At 47.8% G+C, this 20,777-nt stretch overlaps 3 protein-coding genes across 3 annotated transcripts; 2 read left to right on the plus strand and 1 right to left on the minus strand.

The window, feature by feature from the left end:
* Positions 1–2,079: 2,079 nt before the first annotated feature.
* Positions 2,080–5,017, plus strand: LHYA1_G002877 (uncharacterized protein; the record flags this gene model as incomplete). Its single annotated transcript, XM_031147851.1, has 5 exons — positions 2,080–2,124; positions 2,189–2,925; positions 2,973–3,254; positions 3,304–4,200; positions 4,246–5,017. 5 exons carry the CDS (start codon positions 2,080–2,082, stop codon positions 5,015–5,017), a joined length of 2,733 nt encoding a protein of 910 aa, XP_031008031.1.
* A 9,991-nt stretch (positions 5,018–15,008) lies between these two features.
* On the plus strand, positions 15,009–15,608 carry LHYA1_G002878 (uncharacterized protein; the record flags this gene model as incomplete). Its single annotated transcript, XM_031147852.1, has 1 exon — positions 15,009–15,608. One exon carries the CDS (start codon positions 15,009–15,011, stop codon positions 15,606–15,608), a length of 600 nt encoding a protein of 199 aa, XP_031008026.1.
* A 634-nt stretch (positions 15,609–16,242) lies between these two features.
* LHYA1_G002879 (uncharacterized protein) lies at positions 16,243–19,296 on the minus strand (the record flags this gene model as incomplete). The annotated part of the gene is made up of 1 exon (XM_031147853.1): positions 16,243–19,296. One exon carries the CDS (start codon positions 19,294–19,296, stop codon positions 16,243–16,245), a length of 3,054 nt encoding a protein of 1,017 aa, XP_031008025.1.
* Positions 19,297–20,777: the final 1,481 nt, after the last annotated feature.

A 20,777-nucleotide genomic window follows, 5' to 3' on the forward strand; every position in this document is an offset into this window, starting at 1 on the left:
AGATTCAACCGGGGTACTGGAAATGATGTATGGCTAGTGTTGTCACTCCGACGGTGTGACGCTTGGCTAATGCACCCAGCTTTAGTTGGAGAGGCTTGCATAATAAATCGGATGATGGCTCAAGGAGTATATTTAGAATATTTGATGATAGGTGTAACTTGATCTGACCTCGGGCGGGTCCTTTTTCCTTGGGGCAAAATTGCGGCTGTCACATAGGACGGATCTGTGACATTTGTTTAAGTGGATGGAAGGACCCAGCTTCCCTGTCAACTGACTGGATGAAACAAACATACAGTGCGGATTTCCTTTCCAGTGACCAAAGCAGATACTTGGCTGAAGTTGAAGATGACATGGGTCCATGTAGCTAAACCTTTACCTGCGCCATAGCGGCACGATGGGATAGAAAGCCTTCATGTATCACGAAGGATTTGTTTAGTAAACGTTGAATGAAAGGCGACGAAGTAATGCCGAATATGTTCCAAGGGATTAAAAGTCTCAGATGGTGAAGAGGGATGAGACAGATACACAAACACGAAAGACGTCAAATTATAGGCCCTAGGACGGGCTGTTCGGGAAGATGCATTGGTTCCATGCTGCAGATGATGCTCCATAGGTTAAAAGAACACGCATACAAAGGCCCGTGCTGGACAGAGAAAGCGGCACTTGTTATCATCAACTACCAGTGTTCCGCGCTGTCTGGTACATGATGAATTGGTGCCGCTTTTCCTGCCCATCGCGAGGCAGGGTCAATAGATATATTAAAAGCTGCTTGGGGAGACTCCCGTTGCAGAATCCGCCATCTAATCGGCTGCATCGCATCTCGATACCAAGATCTGACCCTCAACTGATACGGAAGCTGAAGCGAAACCCCGCCTAACCTGCGTTGGTGCTGTAGGCTGTAGCCATTCAAACGTGAAAGGGGGAAGGTTGGATGTGCGCGGAACATAGAGAAAATGACGAAGCACGGGTCTACAAGCAAATTAAACGGCTGTTAAGAGGCAATCTGCAGTACACGACTTCCAGCTGCGAAAGTATTCAAAGGCAGAAGGGCGACGAATGCATACAAGTGATATGGCAGGACTAAAGTATGTATGTGTACTGGCAGCAAGCAGAACTATCGAGGCAACAACAATCGAGTAAAGTGATATGGGGAATAGCAGGTGAGAAAATGGAAGCCACCTTGTAGCTATTCTAAGGCAAAAAGGAAAAAGCAAAAAGCAAAAAGGGGGCAGGAACACAGAAGTGACGAATCACGTGAGTAAATGAAGCTTTTGCCTTAGGTGGCACCTACCTTAACTTGGCCCCCAAATTGTGTCAGGGCCGCAACGTGTTCTATCTTGATTTCTCCATCTCAAGCATCGTCCTTATACTTCGCACACTACGCAGTTGGGCGTCCATATGCTGTTGTGGTGTAGATATTGGTGGTAGTATATGGCGTTGAAAAGATTCATTCCAGGCTTGGCAACCGGTGAGGGGAGAGGAGTGTTGCCTAGAACTTCGCTAGTCCGCCTCAACATCTCTCGGAAGCCTCACTCTCACTCTTGCTCTCACTTTCACTCTCACGCTCTTCCCTCTTTTCCTCTCCAATTCGCGCTTTTACACATCTATACATCGCGATTGGATGCGTCCAGTAGCACTTCTTACTCTCATCACGTCCAATTGGCCCCAAGAGCCAATACCAGGCCAGGCTGCCCAGAAAGAGGCAACCGACGCCCGCTTTGTTGTTTGTTCCCCAGCCCAGACCAGACCAGATTACCCGATCGCAAACGCGCCAACCACCTTCCTGCAGGCCCTATGCAATAAAGTCCCTCAAGTCTGCCTCGTCGTCCCTGCTGCGAACCAGTCTTCCCACACCTCCAAAACTCTGCCTTCACCATCTAATTTTGCCCCGAGTACGTGTGGCCCGCGCCCCGTAGAGTATCGTGTCCCTCATGGTCGATTCCAGCTGTCCTTAACTTCACTGCCTGGAGGCTTCATTTGAGTCCGACTTTTGCCGGCAAGCGTTTGCCAGAAAAAGTGCTGGTTTGATTGCCCTAGCGATGCTAGTATTGGATCAACAGCTAATGGATTTCAGAAATAATGTCAAGCAATTCGAGTTATCGGAATGGATCCCACTCACGTTCTGTATGAAATTCTTCTAGACCCCCAGAAAATAATGTTCGCCATTTCTGATGGTTAGGTTTCTTAGTTTTACCCTTCTCTTGCTTCCATAAGCTCTTCAGACTCGGGCCAGCTATATGGATCATCCAGGGACATGGCTCCTCCTCCTTTGGAGTTTCCACCACGGCCAGTGGAGATTGACATTGATCTGAGTAGCTCAAGAACGTTGCCGAGTCCGTCGGCATCAGGATCCAATACCTGGGATCCCATTTTGCAGCCGCATGGATTTGGAGATGGTCCCTATGGATCCTCAAATATGTCCAGAATACATGGTTTGTCTGTTGATTGCCAGCCCCGTGGTCCAACTCAGGATCCGCTTTATCAATGGTACGAGGGCAATGATGGGCCTTGGATCCCCAAGGTCATCCCAGAGATCGCATCGGAAGAAAAAGTCCATGCAAGACAAATAGGTAACCGTAATACAATTTCCTATGGGAATCAGTATCGACAGCCAAATCCCTCCGATGCAGGATCAGTTCAGTTTGGAGTTTCACATTCAGATTCTGGGTATGGAACCAGACGTAGTGTTGGTAACACCTCAGTGTTTAGCGCCGATGTTACGGAACGAGACCAGGACTGCCAAAGCTTAGCAGGCCATGTTGAGAATTTTCAACCTTTCAACGGATTCAACGACTCAGTGCAGCAACGTGATTCTAGGAATAATGAATCTTGGACTCCTCCTGCTCCAACATCAACAGGATCTAATCCCCCTAGTCTGGTCTGTCCAACATGCCATAACCTAGTTAAAACCCAATCCGAACTAAAGTACGGCGTTTGAGTTTGTCTGTGTGAATTGAGCTAATTATATCCAGGAAACACGACTTGCGGCACAGGAAACCCTTCAAGTGCACGGTTGCAGGATGCCTACGGATCGAGGGATTCAGTACGACAAACGACCTGGATAGACATACGAAGAGCAAACATCCCGCTACTATCTCGGAGTCAGTCCCAACAAAGATGTATCGATGTCACGTTATAGGATGCAAATCCAAGGAGAAGACTTGGCCACGTCTGGATAACTTTAGGAGCCATCTGCAGCGAGTCCATAGCCAACAACTGCTCACAGACGAGGATTTCGATGGCATGATAAGACGGTAAGCTGGATTCGTGCAACACCGTAAGCATGACGCTGATGCATCTTAGCGCAGAATTCTGGAAGAAAGCGACACTCGACGTCGATCAAGATAACCTGTTTTCTCAACAACCTTTCCAAAATCTTCCCAGAGCAGCAGGACCGTCTGCCAATGATAACTTTGCAAATTTCCGGAGAGCCGAGCCTGAATGGAAAGGTTTTTATCCCGACGTTCTAACTCCCACGGAACCTCCAGCCATGGCACCCGTAGCTTCTATAGCCCCCATACTTCCCCAATTGGATAAGTTTGAGACCAAGCGTGTGCCTCCGGATGACAGGGTTCCTCTCCCTGAGCCATCTCATCCTAGCACGGTGCAACCCTTGGATGTTTTTCAGCCCCCAACCGGAGTCGGTGGAAACATGTGCCCATTGGAACGTGTTCTGGCTCCAGCGGGCAACACTGATTCAGCAATTTTAATTAATGATGACCCTAGCCCTAAACCTAAACGGGACTCAAAATCTCAAGGTAAGGCTACAAGGCAGAATGAAGTCTCAGCCGCAGAAGAAGCCCTTACCAAAGTGATCCGAAATGCATTGTCCGGCGCAATCAGTACTGATCTGTCCAATGATCATACTCATACCCAGGGCATGAAGCGAAACAGCCTGCCTAATGCAAGGAGCGCATCTAAAAATTCATGGCATTCAACTCCACATGAGGCTCATCTTCCCACAAACGGGACCATCTCTCATATTAATCTTGTAGACTCTCCATCGCCAGACAGAGAGATCCACGAGTCTCAAGTACAAAAGGTGGTGAAGACCATTCTCGACGCAGGATACAAATTCCAAACCGGACGGAGTACTTCACCGAAGATACAGAACCTTGGGTCTGCGGCCAGCAATAAGAGTGATAACCAAGTTACGTGTCTGGTGTGCAAGAAATTTAAAGGTCGTCCTTGCGAGTTGAGGTATGTTTCCTCCAGTTATAACTAACACCTATTGACAAGCTATAGAAAACACATGAAGCGGCACGAGAGGCCTTATGGCTGCACGTTCTTGACGTGCAACAAGACCTTTGGCAGCAAGAACGACTGGAAGCGCCACGAGAACTCTCAGCATTTCCAGCTAGAGACATGGCGATGCGATGAGGAGCGACCCGAAGGAGGAGGCTGCGCCAAGGTCTGTTACCGCAAGCAGACCTTCCAAGAGCATCTTGGCAAAGAGCACCATATATCTGATGAGGAGGCTGTCAAGAACAAGCTCGAAGCCTGTCGCATCGGCCGTAATTGCCAGGCCCGTTTCTGGTGTGGATTCTGCACCAAGCTCGTGGAGCTCAAGAAGAAAGGAATGGACGCGTGGACCGAGCGCTTCGATCATATTGATTACCACTTTATGGGACGCCATAACTTCCTCAAGCAAGGTATCCAGGATTGGATTCCCGTAGATAGTGACAAACCGAAAGGAGATGTTAATTTGGATGCCCCAGCCGGGAACGACGGTCATAATTCTGGTCCCGACGTCTCGGGTTCTGGGTCTTTGATTGGAGTATCAAGCGCCTCTGCGGGTGCGGCTGGTGGATCTCCAGCTGATGCGATAATCCTGGGGGACCCTCCCCGCAGCCCGAAAAGAAAGCACAGCAGCGGGGATGAAAATAGCCGCCCGCAAAAACAACACAAAACAGCCACAAACGTGGAAACTACGATATATTGTGTAAGCCTCCGCTCTGTATCGGATACTTGTGGATCCGCTAATATACGCATAGTGCCAATGCCGCGTGGGACATAACCCAAAATTCAACCAGAGTTGTACTAGTTGCGACAATGCGCATACCTTCTGCCAGTATTGCGTTAGAGAGTCACGCAGACATGAAACTGAATAAGTCACTTGGGACTGTTTTCCGCATGTGACTTCCCATTTGAGAATCTCAAGGGCTATCTTTCTTTTTAGCTTTGAAGAGGTGATGATTCACGAGAATGTACCGATTTATGAGTGGATATAGAAAACCTTGACCGGTGAAAATGTGGCATATATCATGGCGTTCCTGGCACTTCTTGGTTTGAACATCATATATCACACGTAATTATGAATTGTATGAAGAACACCGAGAGACGGGACTCAGTCTTGGATTCTTGGCTCCTTACACAAACGCATGGTCGTCGATGAATACGTCGGCGCGTCAGTGTTGACATACTCCATACACCCTTCCAACCAGCTCAACCTTAATTGAACGGAACCATGATCCGATTCGATTGGAATCCAATCTCCAGAAGCGAATACCATTTCTCAGCCGCAGCTGACGTCTATATCGCTGACTCAATTATAATGATATGCTAATTAATGCCTGAACGGGAGCCCAGTCGCTTATTGACACCGAATAGGCTGCCTATGGTGTGTTGCGGGCTTTTCTCATTGGGTGCTATAGAGACCCTAAGCCACTCTCAGTCACTGCACCACAATCTCGTGCGGTGCATCTTGCAAACTCGGTGTCCTTGAATGTTCTAGCTTCAACACCCCCACCATGCGGGGCGAAGTGAGTTTGAATGTGAGTGTGTGTGAGTGAGAGTGAGAGGAGGGTAAGGCTGCCCTGGGGGCATTTTTAAAGACGCTATCGTGTGCTGATTTTGATTCATCGACGGCCCTGGGGATGCAAACCCCACTTAGGGCCGCAATTCAGAAAAAGCAAAAAGAGCTCCCACCACACCGGAACACAACCACATTCTACGGATCCGTGATAGCCCATAGCATTATAGCCGCTTGGATTCGCCAGATCCTTTCCTGGGGGCCAATTGAGAAGGTACGTTTACCGATCAAGGCCACAATGAGGCCTCCATGTCATCCCGATTTAGAGGGCCGCATGTTTGCGGGTTGCAACAATAAGGTTACTCTGTTAATCCGCGAAGATCCTTTTCTCGGCATGAAGCTTCTGCCTCTGCACGTCTTGGGAAATGTTATTTCGAATGATATGATGGTACCACAGCACACCGAGATTCTGACATTTCCTTTCTATCTACCGGGCATTGGAATTATGCCCTCCTAGGCGTGGTGGTGCTTTGGGTTGATATTGGAGTCTGCCTGCCTGAAGGTTGCCTTGTCCGCCTAATGGTTCGCAGGGGATCTCGGAGCGATGATTGGTACACGAGCAACACATCTCTGGGAAAAAGAAAGTTGAACTCTCCCATTCCAAACTCGATTGCCCGGTCGAAGTAACCACTCATCGACAGTGCGACAACATCCCGCTCCTTGGCAGTATCCTTCGGGGCGCAGCGCCAGGTCCCTTCACCCCCCCTGACCCCAACACAGGTCCATGGACCTCTCAGGGGTATGCATATGCAGTACCAGGTGCGCTGTTTGTAGGCCCCCCTCCCCTCATACGCCTCTTTCCGTTCGCGCATGGAATTGAGGCTCTTTCTGTGTATCGGGACGCCGCCATGTTTTATAGTCGGTTGGCAATGTGGAGGACATGCTGGGGCTTGGCTCAACTATCTCTACTTTATGTCGTCCCTCCTCTACATTTCTCCAGCACTGCGCCCATTTGCAGTACATTACTTCGCCCGCATTTCTTCCGCACACTAACTCAATCTATGTGTCGCCTCATCGTCTGACTCAAATATGTACTGTGGATAAGCATATATCTGTGCGTAATTAACTTCGAGTTTGTTTGTTCTAAAGGTTTTGCCCAGCATTGGCCTGTCCAATCTGATAGTACCTATCAACAACGCCCTGATATTTCTATTCACTGCAAAGTCCTCTTTCTACAGGAAGCAAACAATCAAACTCAATATCCACAATTTCATTGGGCCTCCAGCTGGTCATCATCCACTTCAATATCCATCTTGGTCTCACAAACTTGATAAGCGCTGTTAGTGACCACATCACGACCTGCGACTGCGGCCTAGAACTCGACCATGGCGTATAACAGGGGATGCGGTTCTTCTCAGGTCCCGCCCTTCTTCAGTGATAGCGTGGCAAACTCCCAGTTCTACTCACAAGAAGACCTGCTGGATTCACAAAACACTACTTGGATCGACAACGTCCACCCTGACCTTCGAAACTCCGGCCAAATCGAGGACGAGATTCAAGATTCCCAGATGGCGTGGCAAAGACAACCACAAAGACCTCTTGACCGTTTCATGTTTGAACCGGAGAGAAACCTCTTCACCGCGGATCCGATGCAACATCAGCGACACGGCTATCTCCAAGGTCTAAATGGGCCTTCAGCCCCAATCTCGTCTCTACCACAAGCTACTCGAGTCCGAATGCCTTCTCCATGCCAATCATACAGCGACCCTACTTCGAGCTCTGGCGATGATAGATCCCCAGGACCCGAGGCAGAATGGTACAGTTCCCAGTACTCTCCACAGGTACAACCACGAGAGGACTACTCAGTGCAACATGCTCCATCTTACCTTAGCCAAGGATTTCCTGATCAATGGTTGGGAGCTGCACAGTCCCAATTCTTCTCTCAGCCTACCGGGTATCCATGTGTCAATATGAGTCAAATCCAGGTATTTGCAGATCCACAGGAGTCATGGGACGCCGATGAAGGCTACGCAGCCATGGAAACGAAGGCCGAATATGTGATGCAGACCGACAACAGAAGCATCAAAGTCGACAGCTGCCCAACCGATGAAGGACTCGGCCGCTCTATCAAAAGTGAAGGCTCACCTGAAGCGTCCGGATTAGCGCATCAAGAGATAGAACTCGGTTCCGAAATGGACGCAGAAGGCGATGAAGAGGACATTGAACACGACACCATCAAAGCCGAAGCGCCTTCCGACACCGAATACAGCCCGCGTTCCACCCGCACCCGCAAGCGCCACCCATCCAAGTCCGGCTCTTCTGCTGTGAAGCACAGCCGTGTCACCAAGGCGTCTCCTAAGGGTAATCGGCAAGTCTCGTGCAAGTCTTGCGATCATGCACCTTTTAAAGATGCTATTTCCCTTCAACGTCACATCGCAACATCGCACACCCGCGCCTACACCTGTGTCTTTGCCTTTGCTGGGTGCCCATCCACATTCGCCAGCAAGAATGAATGGAAACGACACGTCTCATCCCAACATCTGAACCTCAGCGCTTGGGTTTGCGAGCTCGGAGCGTGCGGAAAGAAAGCCAGCGAGTTCAACCGCAAGGACTTATTCACGCAGCATTTGAGAAGAATGCATGCTCCGTTTGCTGTCAAGAGACAGAATAAGAAGAACGCCGATTGGGAAGAGCGATTGAAGGGGTTGCAGGTTAGCTGTTTGGTTGTTAAGAGACACCCGCCCACGAGACTTGCGTGTCCTCTGCGGGAGTGCGGGACGCAGTTTGAGGGGAACGGTTGCTGGGATGATCGAATGGAGCATGTGGGGAAGCATTTGGAGAAGGCTACTACTGCTCCTGACATGGATGTGGAGCAGGGTGACGATGATTTGCTTGTTAGCTGGGCGATGGCTGAAAGGATCATCGAGGGGGACCTGGAGGTAGCTTCAAGCTTGCTCTTAATAACGGTGTGAGGGTTACAGGTGATGACATTGATGCTGATGGCGAAGATGATGTTTGATTTTGCGCTATGATTATGATACCTCGGGATGGCATGGGCAGGATGGGATAGGATGGAATAATGCGTGGAGTACATTGGGCAATTATGCGCTTGCTTTATCACGACTTTATGATTCATGGCAGGTAATGGCGTCGATAATGTTTCAAATAGATTATTTATGTGTATGGAATAGTAGGCACAATACTGTAAACGTATATTCGACTTCTCTTTAACACAATCACGCGCAACCCCGCGTCGTTCCCTTTCGTTTTATCAGATTTCCCTGAGAGCTCTGCAACTCACCCCAGAAAATGAATGTCCTCAAGATTCCTTCCTCATCATACACGCAAGAGCCGCAACAGCTGCGTCCTAGCACGTGACCCGGCCCCTCGACTTGTTGAACAGTGCGACACGAGTATCTACACCATTCTGAGTTCATATCATGACCTTCAAATCTCTCGCGCCTTCTTCATTCCCAGCTCTTCCACCTTACCCCCACCTTGCGCCACCAACACACCCGCATAAAATCAGAAACACCCGAAACATTAATCAAAGCACATTACGAGTACATCTACGGCACAGTACAGGCTAGCTTCAATTCCATGCGTCTGTCTAATCGCGCGGTAAAACAGCCTTGTTAACCTGGTCGTTATGTATGCGGCCACGGATGGCCTAGGTAAGTAGGGTTTCGGGAGTTCTGGGAATGGTTCGTTCGTTCGTATAGTACTGTCTTTGTTGGTCGTTAAGGGACCTTATTGGGAAGATTGGACCTTTGAAGTTGATGTTTCATTCTTTCTAAGGTTTGCGGGTTTCCATTGGCTTACTATTCATTAACTTAGTAATGCGGGTGTTTTGACTGGTAGCTTTGTTTTTTGCTTGGTCTTGCCTGTAACTATAGTGGAATAGAGCTTAAGGGCTAGCATTTCAGCCTGGATGTTCCATATATAAATCATGGATACACGTGATATAATCACGTGATATTGATGTCTTGTGACAATGTCTTACATATAGCTTGCTTGGAGTATTCTATTGTAATATTTGACTATTGTTTAGCTCCTAATCTAGCGTCAAACTCTTGTTAGATCTATGGAAATACCTTATCACATGACTTCATCATTGTCGATGGCAAAAGACTGATGAAAAATCTTGCAAACCTTGCGATAATCAATGGTTCCTTTAAAGCTTCAATCAGCCGCGAGAATAAGCTACCATAGACAAAAATGGGTAGTGAGGCGAGAGAATGCATGCCCTTTCCAAAATCCACACCGGCTTGTCTCTACTCTCTTAACAAAGGTTAATGATCCTTCGCCCCATTGTGTAAACAGGGAAATTCAGCAAATGATATCACTACGTCTAGGGCCTAGGGGGACCTTGTTACGTGATTCAAACTTTCTTAAGGGGAGGAGAGTAACAGCTTTTAGTTCGTACCACTAGACCCCCACTAGTACGTTCCGCTCCGTCCGTCACGTTCAACCACACTTGGCAGACATTTAAGTATCACCACTATGGGATCTTGGGACTGCTACTGCGCCATTTGCGGTGGAACGTTTGGGGGAGCTGAGATCTCCTCTAAGCCCCGCACGCTCCGATTTCACCGCCGTTTCCCGCAAGGTCCTGGTGGTCCTGAAGGCAAAGAGCATGAGGACCAGAATGGCGACGACGCAGAAAAAGAAGTGGACGACAATGAGTCCCTGGACAGTTACGACGAGGAGCACAGTTACGATCCCGACATCATTAGTGAAAGTGATACCGAGTGGAGCGACACCCTTCACATTTTAGGATTCAATCCCGAAGCTCCAGGAGTAAGCAAGTAAGTCTCTTAGAAGCTAGATCCATGGCATTTGCTTATTGGATCTCTAGAGCCTTTGTGTCCGGACCAGGTGGGTACTCGGATTATGGTGGGGTGGATGTTGAGGCTGGTGATGATCCGAATTACAAAGAAGAGGACAGCTTCACGTGTTATCGCGACTTCGACAACCAAAACACTAATGTCGTGTTCCCATTTCACTGGTGCTGCTACGAACTACTATCCAAGGCCTTGACTGGGACATCCAATGTTGCGAAAATCGACAAAGACCTTCTTTACAGCATCATGCAGGAGCTTTCCGCGGACTGTAGTTCTCGTCTCAACCTGGACTATGGCAATCCGGGTCCTGCCGGAGAGCAGTTCTGGGAATCTAATCCAGGAGAAGAATTTCTCGTCTCCCACCCCACGACTGAATCAGACATCGTGAACCAGTTGGTGACCTTGATTGCAGGTGGTGACTTTAATGTTTCGCCTTCCAACCTCGATCTCGGACGCCGGGTTAAACATGACCCCTTTGCAAAACTCCCATATGATCTTGTCTATAAGTTATCATGCCTTCTCCCTGTGAAAGCTTTACTTGATCTTGGAAAAGTATCATGGCCCATTCAGTCTGCCTTTGAAGGCAACGGGAATTTCTGGAAAGAACGCATCAAGAGAGCCATGCCATGGTTCTTTGAACTTCACGAATTGATGAACTATTCCGATTCCGAAGTGTTCGAAGGCATCAATTCCAAGTCACTCCTCGCGTGGGCAGACAATATCACAACCCCGAAAATCGGGATGAAAGGCCCATCTATGGGAATTGCAAACCGACGTCGCATTTGGAGCGTTTGCGAACAGCTTGCGGATCGATATCTGCCTCGATGCGTCGAGGAAGGTCCGCCAAACCTGGATCATATTGGAAGGATGATTAGCAAACTGTCTGGGTGTGTACAAATGCCTGTAATATGCTCTCCAATGCCGCACAGAAAGGACAAAGCCGTCGCATATTGGGTTCGATCTTGGGCGGATGTTTACTCTGAAAGAAACATATTAGAGATATTCTGGGATGCCGAAGGATCATTAGTTGGGTTATCTCTAAGCGGCGATGGCCATCGTCGGCTTTTTGGAAAAGACGACGCAATAGAAGGGGGTTCGAGGCAGGCACTGGTTCTTGAGAAAGGAGATTGGATCACCGGGCTGATCCTTCATCTCCCTGAATTGTGCTTACATGCAAGCCGTACACCTGATGATTCAACGATCACTTCTGTCAAAGGCATCACTGTAAGTTAGGCATTGATTCAATGTGGCGAAGACAATTCGACGTGAAGACAGCGCATGACTAACGAAGAAAACCAGATCCTTCGAAGATCTGGCATAGAGGCTCATTTCGGAGAGACCGACAAGGGCCATTCTAGGCGTCCGTTATTGGTCTCAGAGGGTATGACTGTAACAGGAATTATGGGTCAAACTGGTGTAAGCACATCTCTGAGAAAACCGGCCAATTAAATACCTAACATTGTAATCTATTAGCCGGAAAACCAGATTGTTCGCATCGGTCTACTCCAAACCGAGCGACCAGACTTGGATGACTATTCTTTTGTTCGGAAGAATTCTCGAGTTGATATTCCACAGCCCCCTACTTTACAAAGTTGGCTGTGGAAAGATGACTACATTGAAATCCTTACAAACCCGGTTTGGAATCATCCTACCCTCCGGCTCGTCCAGAATCTATCCACGCAAACGGGAAACAATGGACGCTTGTTGCATGATGTCCACGACGACCTTGTCCCACGTCAAACACTTATCTGGGCCAAAGACCGGCAAGAGCTTCGGAGTCTTAAACGTTTAACTGGTTACATAGTAGTTGGCGGCAACGTATCAGGCTGGGAGGATGGTGTGGCGTTTAAACGCCCAGTCCATGACCTCTGCGGTATCAATGTCGAGTTCACCCCAGACTACAACGCAGGGCAGCGCATAATTGGCATCCAGAAGGAGAAAGATGGGAGTGAGTGGGCTGAGGACCACTGTTCTCATTTTGTCATCGACGGAATGGGAGGGGAGTTTGTTGATGAAATTTCGTTTTCAATGCATGAATCACCCAAAGCCATCAAGGTAAGAATGGATCCTACCTCATCTCTAGGCTCTCTGGTATTTAAAATAAGCAAAGAATATATGCTGATATTAAACTTAGCTTCGAACGAACTTTGGTCGGGAGGTATACTGGGGCGAAGGGAAAGTAACGAACTGGAAAACGCTTCGTGCACCAGAGGGCGAAACGATTGTCGGAATGGTCATGACATTCGGCATACCCAGCGGCTTTTCGTGGGAGACAAAGTCTTACGTGAGTCTTTTCGTACATTTCCATGAGCGCGTACTTCGCCTTATAATTTTAGTCCAAGGCTAATTCTTATGCAGGCCCACTCGAAATTATCCTCCGTGGCGGCTTTAACGCTACCAATATAAATTCACATAGTTCAACTAGTCGAGTTCGCAACCAGTAGAGGGGTCTCCGAATGTCACATGAAGTCAAACCGAGATTGTTCTTTTATACTACCGTAGTAAATATGAAAGTACAAGGTACGCTAGCAGTTTAGCGAAGGAAATTTGGAAACCGTAACAGGGCATTCTTAGGAACTTACTTCAGCTAGTCCAAAAGAAGCCTTCTATTTTACAATTGAACATAAAATTTTGCTAGCAACTAATTCTTTTTAATTCAAGTAAAATAGAATAGCTTCCTTAGAATCTTACAGTCTTAAGAACTCGCTGGTTTATCTTAAATGGATGGATTTCACGCTAAGCTGCTAGCGCACTGTGTACTATTATAGTCACTACTGTAGGTCCTTTACGATTAGTGTCTTTTATTGCTCGTTTCCTCATTGTGAGAGGTCTCCTATTCCTGTCGAGCGACCCAGGAGAAAAGCCTCGCTACCTGTGTTCACTAACATTTCTGAATGTTCAAGGCTCGATATTTTAGCAGTGCGGATATTCTCTACGGTACCACGGTGCTCTGTTTACACGTGTTGGTGATAGGGAGCCGTTGATTACTCTTTCGGGGCAACTGGCATTACACAGCAGCACAACGGAACGGCCTTATTCGCAGATGCCGAAATAGGTAGAAATCTTGGATTGAGACCTGGTGGAAATCTATCATTTTCGACCTCTCAGTAAGTCACAGCTCTTGGATGATAGATATAGGGCCTGCAGGACGAGTCTTACAGACTAGGACGGACACCGGATACAGAGCCTGCTTGCTGCCTTTCAAATCATCTGTCTCAGTCTCTCTGGAGTCTACTACGTTGCAATCGCAGTAGCGTAATTGGGGTTTTAGGAACAGCAACTGCAAAAATCAACCTGTAAACTGTGTTTTTTGATGATCATCGACGCAATCATTGTCCTAACTAAACTGTTTTAGCATGGTAAGTCTGCTAGCCTTTCTATTTCCTGCGATTAATGTCCTGGCATCTCATTTTCTAGGGCTATACGGTACGAAGTTGAGAGCGCGGGGTAGTTATAGGGGTAGGGATTATAGAGATACAGCGGGCAAGTATTGTCACAACGCTAGCAGAGGTTAAACTTTCTAACCCTATGTTTAATAGTAATAACATTTTATTTGTTCAAATTAGCTTATTATATTCACTCGCTTTTAAAGGATTCACATAGTGTTTAAGGTTTATTTTTATATTAAGCACAAAAGATGTTATAAAGGGTAGAAAACATAAGCACCCCCTCTGCTCTCGCTAGTGTCGTGACAATACTTCCGCGCTATACATCCACAAGTGCGAGAAACAGTAGCGGAGACAAACCGGACGAAATTTAAAGTCAATGGAAAGTTCATTAAAAGCCGTAAAATTTCAGGGTTAATCATCATACGTTTGAAGCAACCAATTAATGCATGCCCACCCACCGTGGACATAAAAGGGGCACTCATCTCATCATGCTAGCTTCTTGATCGCTCCCTCGGCTTCGAACTTTAAAAGCTAATGCTGACTTTTCTGTTCTGGACGACATAGTCCATCTGATACTTTTGCCTCAGCTTGAGTGAACAACCCGAATTCCCCTGCGATCCTTCTGTCGGACGAAGTATGCACCGGTGACCACAAACCTGTTCGATTCGTGTCCTTGTATCATTTGTGAAGGGCCACAGATCTTCAAATACGATATATCATTTAGAGTAATAGTTCCACATGGTGCTGCGTGAGAGTTTGCGTGGCGAGGTAATGATAGCATATGCTTCTTTTCGACTCTTCCCAGGGTTGCTCCTCGATGTTTTCAGCCCGTGTTTCTGCTTTCCGCAATAAAGATAAAGAGAACCACATTTATTTATTGCACGCGTGAAAGTCTTTAGCGCTAGCTAAGGTAAGCGAGTTATACAATATAAATACCGATTTCATGTATAGTATTCAATCTCATCCAATAGCATATTCCAGTACATGCACTCATCTAAAACACAAACCCCAGGAGCCATCAGTATGCGCATCTCAGCCATCACCGGCTTCTTGGGCCTAGCAGTAGCTCAAGCCGTCTACCAATCCGCGCCATTCTACCTCGTCTTGAAATCAAGGAACTCGAGCCTCAACGGCGCCTACCTCTCGCCCTGCCACGAAGGCGCCGCAGAAAGCGCTCTATGCCCAACGAAAGAACCACCCACCGACCTGAGCTACAGCCAATTCTACTACAACACTTCAGCCCCGGATGCCCAAGATCCTTTTGGCACGCTGGGTTGGGACCTTCCCATCGGTGAAGGCAGCGACGGCATTTCCGTCCCGCAACCCATGATATTCCAATACAACGACGCATCCAACGTCGCTGTTCCGCTATTCTTCTTCGGCAACCCCACCTCTGTAGAGTTCGGGAGCGGCGACAACCAGATGACGATATTTTCCTTCCGGGACGACACGAAGCCGCTGTCGTTGGACAATGGAAACTACTCGGCTCATCTGAGCCGGTGGTACGTTTGCGACACGATTCCTACCTGGTACCTCTATCAGACGTTGGCGTGGGCCATGGGCAAAGCAAAGCCGCAGAATCCTTCTTGTCAGAAGGTCGAGGTTTATCGGAAATGGGCTTGATTTACGGAGACAGAAGCGTTGACGGCTGTGAGGCGCTGGGACATTCATTTATGACAAGGGACAGATGACTTCATGAAGTGCATACGTTAGTTGGAGCTTTTATGCAGTAGATGTGTTCCGTTGCGAGCTATCGTTAAGGTATTGCTTTAGAAGTCGTGGGAGGCCTTCGTTTCCTAATAACAAGCGTCAACAAAAAAGTTCACCTGTAAAGATAGCGCTCAGATTTGGAAGTGATGCAAAACTTAAGACTCTCATTATTTATCTTCAGATAGCCTGACAATGCAGCACAGAATCTATGTATACAAAAAGTGGGGTTGCGACAGCGTATCTCGTTGCCTCTTGGCATGGATGTCGAATCATTTTCTCCCTGCATGCGTTCATTCAAACTGATGCCTGTCTCTCTAGTTCCGCCAAAGACAAGTAAGAACGGTAAAGCATGAACCAGGTCGCGGATATGCCTCTTTGACGATTCCAGAAATCCAAAACGCCAACGCTCGCTGCTAGAATCAATCCTGCAAAAATAATAAAACATATACGGAAGGAAATTTGTGCAATGCCCCTCCGACCCATTTTTCAAATTACCCTCATGCTTATTTCATAACCTCATAAACATAATAGGATCACTGGATCCCAGCTAAACAGCTACATCGACCTCCTCATCAACATGAATTTTGAATTCCTTCTTCGACCCTGCGTACAAACCTTGTTGCGTGCTCGGATACTCGGAAGGTGCATCGCTCAGAGCATCTTCGTCCTCGTCCTCGTCTGTCGGCTGCCTGAGGCTAGTCTTGCCAGTGTGAATTGACTCATAGACCACGCTTTCATCAGCATCCTGCACACCCTCCCACTCATCGTCCAACTGGTTTGCTTCAGCGTCATCTTCGGATTCGGGTTCGTAATCGCTTAAAGCGTTCCGCTCCCAGCCTTGGCTCTCTTCAGCCTCGAGATTGAACTCATCGGTTGCGCTTCCCAGATCTTGGCCATCTTGATCGTCTTCGTCTTCGTCTTGATATATATCAATATCTGCATCATCTCGTGGCCGCGTATCGACATATGGTGCATTGCTATGTGGAGTTGCATAGGCGAAAGGCGTTGTACCCCTTTTGTTGGCCTCTGCAATTTCGTCAAACGTGTAAGGACTGGGTGGACCCACACTCCAGCGAGGAGTATCACGTGGCCGACTCGGTGAGCGAGAGATACGACGGCGTTTGAGAGTCAGGTTCATTGCTGATGATGAAGTAGCGTGGGTTGGTGATGATTGAGTTTCGACATCAAAGGAGGCAATTCGGCGCTTGCTTGTTTGCGAAGGCGAGGATTTCGTGGGGATAAGCGTCGGCATGGAAGTCGTGCGGGCATGAATGGGTCTGAGCAAAGTGCGTTGTTTCAGAGGAGAAAAACAGCGTCCTGAAGGAGGTGCGATAGAGGTAGGTGTTGTCGATGCATTGCGAGAGGCTTCCGCGGAAGAAAAGTGATCAGAAGGCGATGCTGGCTCCGGTTCAGGTTCTTCCTCGGGGGCAACTGAGCGGATGCTTAAGGACGAGATCTGGGATGCGAAAGATGAGTGGATGCTTTGAGGTAATGGATCTAGGCGTTGATCGAACTCCCAGCAAGGTTCGTGTGCGTCTGCCTCCGGTGTATGATTAACATTATGCTCATCGGGATAGACTCGAGGTAGTTGTCGCAATTTTTGCCAAGTCCAGTCTGCAGTATCACTGCCGAGGTGCTGAATGTAGCTGTCCCGTTGAGTGACATATAGGCGTCTCGTTCCAGATGTACGCATGGCGACACTTGAGTTAAGGAATTGTACAGTCCATAGAGCGGGAGTAATCATTTCTGAGGTGCTGAGAAAACGAAGACAAGAATCCTTATGAAGCTTCCGTAGCGGAATCCAAGCAGCTTGTAGACCAATATATTTTCGTAAAGAGTCGGGTATTGTTCCACTGTTCTCGTGCTCCGTAAAAGGATCTTCGAGGAGTGTCCCCGGCAGGTCGCCAAAGGCGGCCATTATAGCAGTTTGGACATCTCTCGCAGTAGGGCCATTTATCTGAACCACTTTGACTAGTCCTCTGCTTCGAAGTCGTTCATCGACTTTACTTTGACGACCACAGCCCCTAGCCATTTGCCAGATGCAGTCTTCATCGGCTGCAAGATTCGAGGCTGACCTTTCCCATGCTGATCTCCCGTTCCGAACGGCGAGACAAGCTTGAGCTGCATCCATGGAGATGCTTTGAGTCTGTGTCCAATCATCGGCGACCATGCTGTTACCTCTCGATCGTTGACTCGTGCCAAATTGGGATGACCAGACACCCATCAACTCCGGTCCGAAGGGAAGGAAGACGACCTCGACGTCCCATGGGCGTGTACGAGATGGGAGGGATGAAGCTTCCAACTCTGCAACTCGTGCTTCCACAGCCTCGATTCGCGAACAACCCATCTGGTCCATGGCGGCGGCGATCATCGCCGATGAGGTTGTGGATATTCTGGAATCGATGGAACTCGCCACATGGTGTCGACTTCTGACGCTACTGGCATCGTTCTGGACAGCCTGTGCATCCTCTAATTCCCTCATCCTGGCTTCAAGTTCGATGACTCGAACATCCATAACTTCATAACAAACCTCAGCGCCAGGGTTGGAGAATGAGCTGTTCTCTAGCAGTTCCAAGCGTCGTTCATGATCCTTGACGGCGTTTGGATAATTAGAAAAGTGATTCACGATGTTTCGAAGCTTAGGAGCTAGTTGATTATCAGGTTCATTGTCCACTGTCGCTGAGTCCATTCCGGGATATGAATTTCGATGCTTCAGTTGAGACTGGGAGCCGGACGCTTTAACGAAAGGTCGGGAAGATACTTCAGGAGCCTCTTCAACAATTCTCTCTAGAGTATCCTTGATGGTTTCATGAACCTTACTCACTCTTGAAAGATCTTGGTCCTGGGAATGACACACACTCGGTGTTGCAACTTCCGTAACGCTCTGCACATATTGATTTCCATTTACATCTTCATAAAGTTGCAAAGCTCGAGGATTATCTTGTACTTGCTCACCGGTCCTTGACTCAGGGGCCTTGCCAGGAACAGGCTTCGTGATGTGGCTCAACGTTCCAAGTCCTAGTCCGCCAAAGGGTCGATGGTACCTTGATTGGCTACCGGAGGTCCCAGAACCATTATCGGATGGAAGTAGACATTGCGATGGAATCGGCGGCATACCTTCAGGCGAGCCAGAATGTATGTATCGACTCCATTGGAGCGTATCTGGGATCGTGGAATTCCGTAGAGACTGTCTGCTATCACTCCTATCCAGAATAGGGTCTATCTCTGGCAGACCCACCTTGTGCGCTTGTTGAGGGGTTGATGGTAACTTCGCAGTTGATATACCCTCGAAAGACACTCCATCGCTTGATGCCTTCCCTTTGTATGCTCCTACCGATTCATGGTCGTGGAAACAAGCATGATGCTCACACATGCAGAATCCTGACTTGACGGAGGAACCTTTCCCATCCGCATACCCCAATGATTTGTCCCAAAACCTCCTACATCCACACCGGGGTGCAGGTCCTCCCCCGCCAGCGCTCAAATTTGTGTAATTGCATGCCCCGCCCGGCAGCCTCTTTTCCTCAATTGTGTTGGTATCTTCATCGTTGACAGGTATATGAGAGAGGGGAGTATTCGGAATAGTGGTTAGGGCGGCCATGAGTAGTTGATGGGAGGATTGGAGTGAGGAAAACGAGGTCCTAAGTGAGATCGTGTCGCATTGAGGGCTATGGTGAGGTTGAGGTCGCGGTCGCGGTCTCAGGCCGGCGGCTATCGAGCTCTATCTACTTTAACAGCCCCGCGCACATGGAAAAACTGGTATATCGCGACGGAAATTGTGATTCAAATGGCATAAATTGTTCTGGTGACAATTAAGTATAATAGACGCGTCGCAATCGAATTACAACGAGGGCATTTCAATTCTGCGCCGGGTATCAGTCTTTCCATTCTTAGGCAGATGGCGTGAAGCAGCATAACTAACCTCGAGGAACTCCCAGTTGCGCAATGCAATTGATATGACAGGCAGGTAAGGGACTCGTTCTAGCTATAAAAATACAGAGTTATAATATGAAAAACAGGCAAGAAGGGCAACGAAGCTCTTCGCACCAGGTAGCAGGCAAGCACGCATCCTAGGTTCACGCGGGTTCTTGGAGTCGTTTATAAAGATAAAGGGTGATAGAGAAGCGCAAGGGCTTAAGATGACTCCTCTTAGACCTTGTTATAGCTTAGTAGTATCTGCACTAGCAGGGGGAACAGAACCCGATTCGCAGCCCAACCTAGATGGATTTGCTTTTTTGGAAACTTATGCCTGACTGCCTTGATTTGGAAATAGCATTTACTTCGTCTCAGGCCAGAGCAAGGGGGCCGGCTATGCGTTTACTACTATTCTTTACTTCCTGCTATAGTATAGAATTCTTAGCGGAATTATGTAGCCTAAGATGAAGTAACACGCCCGAATACCTACCTCCATAAGACGGCTCGGGTCGCTTACCCGTCGGCGTTTTATTTAAGTAAATAAGTTGATTTTATTTTATTCTCTTATTTCTAAATCTTCTAGATAAAGATCGCATCGTCTAACTAGAGTATTATTTGTTTCTTCGTCCTCTTATATCCTAGACTAAATAGGAATCTGCTATAAAATAGTAGACTTATAATTTGATATTATTTAAAGATTCATCTTAGGCTAGATTATATCCTTAGCTTATATTTGCAAAATAGAGTGCAGTCAAGTGCAGTCTAAAATGCAGTTAAAAATGCCGTTAAGTGCAGTCTAAAATATAGTAAAAATGCAGTTAAAAATGCAGTTAAGTGTAGTCTAAAATGCAGTTAAAAGTGCAGTCTAAAATGCAGTTAAAATTATAGTCAAAAATGCAGTCAAAAGGGCAGTCCAGAGGGCTAATGCGACGCGAGTTACTCTTTATGGCAATTTGAATCAAGGCTTGCCTAGAACAGTCGATCGCGCACGGTCAGTCAGAGGAAGCGGAGGAGATACTTCGAAGTAATTGTTCCAGATAAGTTACTAGGCCACAAAGTGCAATATGTGATCCCTGGACGCCGCACAGAGATGAGCCCGGGAGCTGGGGTCCTCGGTGTTGATTTATTTGATTTGATTTGATCAAATCGCCACTCTATGCGCTTTCT

This window comes from Lachnellula hyalina (genome assembly GCF_007821495.1).
Source record: "Lachnellula hyalina strain CBS 185.66 chromosome Unknown contig00020, whole genome shotgun sequence".
Taxonomy (NCBI): Eukaryota; Fungi; Ascomycota; class Leotiomycetes; order Helotiales; family Lachnaceae; genus Lachnellula; species Lachnellula hyalina.